We start from the raw sequence: 4155 nt of genomic DNA, 5'->3' as shown, positions 1-4155 counted from the left end.
GTAGCAGTTAACACACACAACGGATGAACAACACTAACTCCCCATTGATTTGGGTTATTGGTAAACTTAATTCTAGAGTGGAAGCCATCTGAACATCAACTGATATGTTGTTCATGTTTGTAGACTGTGTAGACTTATCACTAACCACTAAGTATGTATTAAGGGAATTTGTTAACCTTATTGTAAATGGTACACTAATTCAACATTAACTGATGTCTTACTAACATTTGTAGACGGTTTATTAACATTACTTACCACTAACAAAGTATTTACTAAAGGCTGGCCCACAAAAGATTTGAAAAATCTTATCAGATTTTCAAAATGTTCAAGTTAGTTCATGTTAACTAATGCATTAACCAACATTAACTAATTAAGCTGCTACTGTGAAGAGATGCATTAGTATATGTGTAAGTTAACATTAACAAAGATGAAGTAATCCTGAACAGATGCGTTGTTCATTGTTAGCTCAGGTTAACAAATGCATTAACTAACGTTAACTAATACAACATTATTGTAAAGTGTTACCAGAAAATGTAGAAATAAAACTCTTCAGCTAGAAAACACCCTAACCAAACTACCCTGGGAAGGAGTGATCAGGAAAGAATGTCACATGATGTAGAGTATTGGATTGGGAGCAAGTGCCACACACAGCTTTGACGTCAGCAATAAATCACTGTCCTGCACTGTACACTATGGAGTTCATTTTACTGACACTTTCCATTGTCTTTAATCATACCATTGTGCTTCTAACTCTGGGAACATTAGAAGAATGCAAACCCCTATTCTTATGCCCATGATGTGTGTCTCGCATAGACTGGATTGAAAATGATGTTCCTCTGGTGTGTTCTGGTTCTTGTGAGCCTGCTCTCAGTGGCTACAGGCACCAGTGCAGGAGTTAAAGCCAGAATAACTCAGAAGGTGCTCGAGTATGGTAAGTAAGCAAGACAAGACTTCTTGTAACTCTTTGGAATAATAATAAATAAAAGTCTGTAAGTATGCTTCTATAGAACAAAAACTTGTTACCGTAGTGGCTGAAAAAGCTCTGGGTCAAACTCTGAATGGACATGGAGATTAAATAAGTAAATACTAAAGAGTCTATCACTGAATCACTATTGCAGTGATTAATATGTTTCTGGCATGTTATATGTTTGCCAACAACTGATGCAGTGTGCAGCTTTTATTTCCCAAAGAACCATATCAGAAGACATACCCATGTCCAAATCCCAGGATGACAATGTTAAGATTCACTGTGAAGCAGTGGTTCAGTGAGCATGAATGAAGGAGTCCTGAGTTTAACACCACTGACAGTCTTTAGGAGGTGCTGAGTCGACTTTACAGAGCGGTTCGACTCTCCCATTGTCAATACAAGACCTCAGCCCAACATTAATGCAACTCTTGATGGAAATAAATGCTGTGATGTGGCATGATGTTGTCAAAACAATACCACAACAAAAGCATAATGATATCCAAGCTAAAGGCGGTCCAATGAAATATTAGAGTGTGTGACTTGTTTTTGACAGGCAGTGTAAAGTCGAGTCCAGCACGCCCCAAAGACTCTCAGTGGGGTTCAGGTCAGGACTCTGTGGTGGCCAGTCTTTCACAGTTTGAGCCTGAGGAATCTTGGCATTGTCATGTAAAATATGTTTTTGCAACTGGGTTGTTTGAGAAATGAAAAGCTACACACTGCATCAGTTAGGGTTAAAATAATTGTTACCAAGCAAACAACCAGTGTTGCCAGATTGGGCGGTTCTGAATTTGATTGTGTGGGTAAAAAAGGGTTTGGGTGGGTGGACAAAATTTGGGCTGGATTGGGGTCAGTTTGGTGGTTTTCAAACATCTAAACTGTATAGGTTAATTGGTTAGCAAACAAAACCCAAGTGTGCATGTACTGCATCCAGTCAGTCACCATGACATTACTAAACACACACACACACACACACACACACACTGCAGAGTCAGCTGATGCAGGACGTGACGTCTCATGAGAGATAGGTTTTTAGCGCAACATGGGATAAGATTTTGAATGTATAGCTGTATATTCAATTAACCACAATGCCAGAGTGGCCTAAATATGAGTTACACAGTAAAGAGTGGGAGAGTGACTCGACTCTCACAACGTGGAGGAGAGAGGTACAGGGGGAGTGAATTTATTGTGTCAGAACAGCTTTAGAGTACTAGTATGGCTCACCTTCATGAGATGGGGAAAAAGAATTTGCTCCAGGTAGCTATTTATACACAACTGAGCACACACCCCAGATCTCAGGACACTCATCCTCAGGTACAGCTTCTAAATGCTACTTTGTTCTGAATGCAGGTCGAGCGATTGGAATTGAATCACTCCAGCAGAAACTCAGAACTATTCAACTGAAGGATGTGAGTGGCACAGAAAAACTGGATATTGGAAAAGTCGAATATAGTATTACAGGGTGAGATGAATGTCCCATCTAATGCATGGTCCTATAAGTTCCTACCATTCTGTTCCAAAGCTTAAACTTAGTTGACATATTCAAAAGATCTTTAAGTAATTCTATAAAACATGATATCTATTTGATTTGTATACCCATTTAGGGTTGTCCCCTACTGACAAATGCAACAAATAGATAAAGTTATATTTATTTGTCCTTGCAAAATTTAACTTAAAAAAAAAGATGCCATTTCGACTGAATCATTTGGTGATCAGTACACATTATTTTCTACATGTCTAATGAAACAAAGAGTTAAAAACTTGAGGTTGAAAAGGAATTGAACGAATGTTTTTTGGGAATATTGTAATAGCATACAGTAAAAGCTTCTCCGATATACCTGATAGGATGCAGATTGTAAACCTGGGACTTCCTAAATCAGCACTGAGGTTAGTTCCTGGCACTGGAGTCATGCTTTCAGTCGGCGATGCCTACATCTCTCTGCGTGGAAACTGGAGAGTGAAGTACTCCTGGATCATGTAAGGAGACATTGTTATATCAACTTTATTCATTTACACTAAACTAAATGAATGAATTCAATTAACTCCTTCATTTAGCTAAATATCTGGTCTCTTTGAACACAGAAAAGCCAGTGGATCGTTTGAACTGGCTGTGAGTGAACTGGCCATTAGCACCATTATTGCAGTCAAGAGTGACGTCACGGGCCGCCCAACAGTCAGCGTGACCAAGTGTGAAGCAGCTGTGGGAAGTGTCAAAGTCAGATTTCATGGTGGAGCCAGGTAACACTGTGCAACTAACACACAGCAGTCAAGTCAAAGTGTTGAATGCTAAATCACCATATTATCGGACAGATTTACAATAATGGCTTATAGAATTCAGCCTGTATGCAGCCATTGAGTACTACAGCCAAATAGTGGCTATTGATATTTTTGATAGATTTATATTTTATACCCAGTCACCAGGGGCCTCATTTATAAAATGTTGCGTATAAACCGTCCTAAATTTGTTTCTAAGGTCATTTCTCAAAAGTGCATAAGTGCGATTCAGAGAAAACGAACTTGCGCACAAAAACAGGTGTGTACGCCTCTCTTCCAGATGTGACGTTTATACATCGCAAATGATCTTGGAATTGTGCGCAGCTGACTGGTGTCAGATCTCCGCCTTGTACACGCCCCCTAATTAATATCATTACCATATAAAAGAGCACACGCCAATATCCGAATTTCTATGCTTGAGAACGACGAGCACAAAGAAAAAAAACTGTACTGAGTCTGAAACTGAGGTCCTGCTGGCGGAGCTAGAGGTTCCTGTGTCATTATTCTGTGGACAAATGTGTGTGGTTATATTTTTTCTATTGATTATTATCAACATTACTACTTCTAGAAACAACAGAAATAATAATAATAATAAAACGATTAAGTTTCCAAAAGTAAGAATAAACTACGAATTCAAGTAAAATTTTCAGTCATCTTATAAAGTGAGCCATCCTACTTGTAAAATCACTTGCTATGGCAACTAATAAAAAGTTTAGTATCACGAAATTCTTGCAAAACTTTAAAAAACATTATTGAAAGAAAAATGGGATGTTTCATATCATAATAAAAAAAATTATTACACTAATATGGTCTCCGGTCTGAAAAAACCTGCGTGTGATTTGGCATTTCTTTATATTTACACAGTTAACTAATGCTGCTCATTAATGTACTGACACAAAAATATATAGTGTATTTTA

The 4155-nt window shown here is 38.1% G+C and overlaps 1 protein-coding gene across 1 annotated transcript in view; it reads left to right on the top strand.

The window, feature by feature from the left end:
* Positions 1 to 825: 825 nt before the first annotated feature.
* The window catches only part of LOC107726153 (bactericidal permeability-increasing protein-like), a 10986-nt gene continuing 7656 nt past the window's right edge, over positions 826 to 4155 (top strand). Inside the window, exons 1-4 of the mRNA XM_016535663.1 lie at positions 826 to 931; positions 2315 to 2426; positions 2810 to 2941; positions 3047 to 3202. Of these exons, the coding sequence (XP_016391149.1) occupies positions 826 to 931; positions 2315 to 2426; positions 2810 to 2941; positions 3047 to 3202 (506 nt within the window). The remainder of the gene's footprint in view (positions 932 to 2314; positions 2427 to 2809; positions 2942 to 3046; positions 3203 to 4155) is intronic.

The sequence above is a fragment of the Sinocyclocheilus rhinocerous genome, unplaced genomic scaffold (genome assembly GCF_001515625.1).
Source record: "Sinocyclocheilus rhinocerous isolate Xijiao unplaced genomic scaffold, SAMN03320098_v1.1 scaffold5295, whole genome shotgun sequence".
Classification (NCBI taxonomy): Eukaryota; Metazoa; Chordata; class Actinopteri; order Cypriniformes; family Cyprinidae; genus Sinocyclocheilus; species Sinocyclocheilus rhinocerous.
This window is presented reverse-complemented; position numbering and strand designations above follow the sequence as displayed.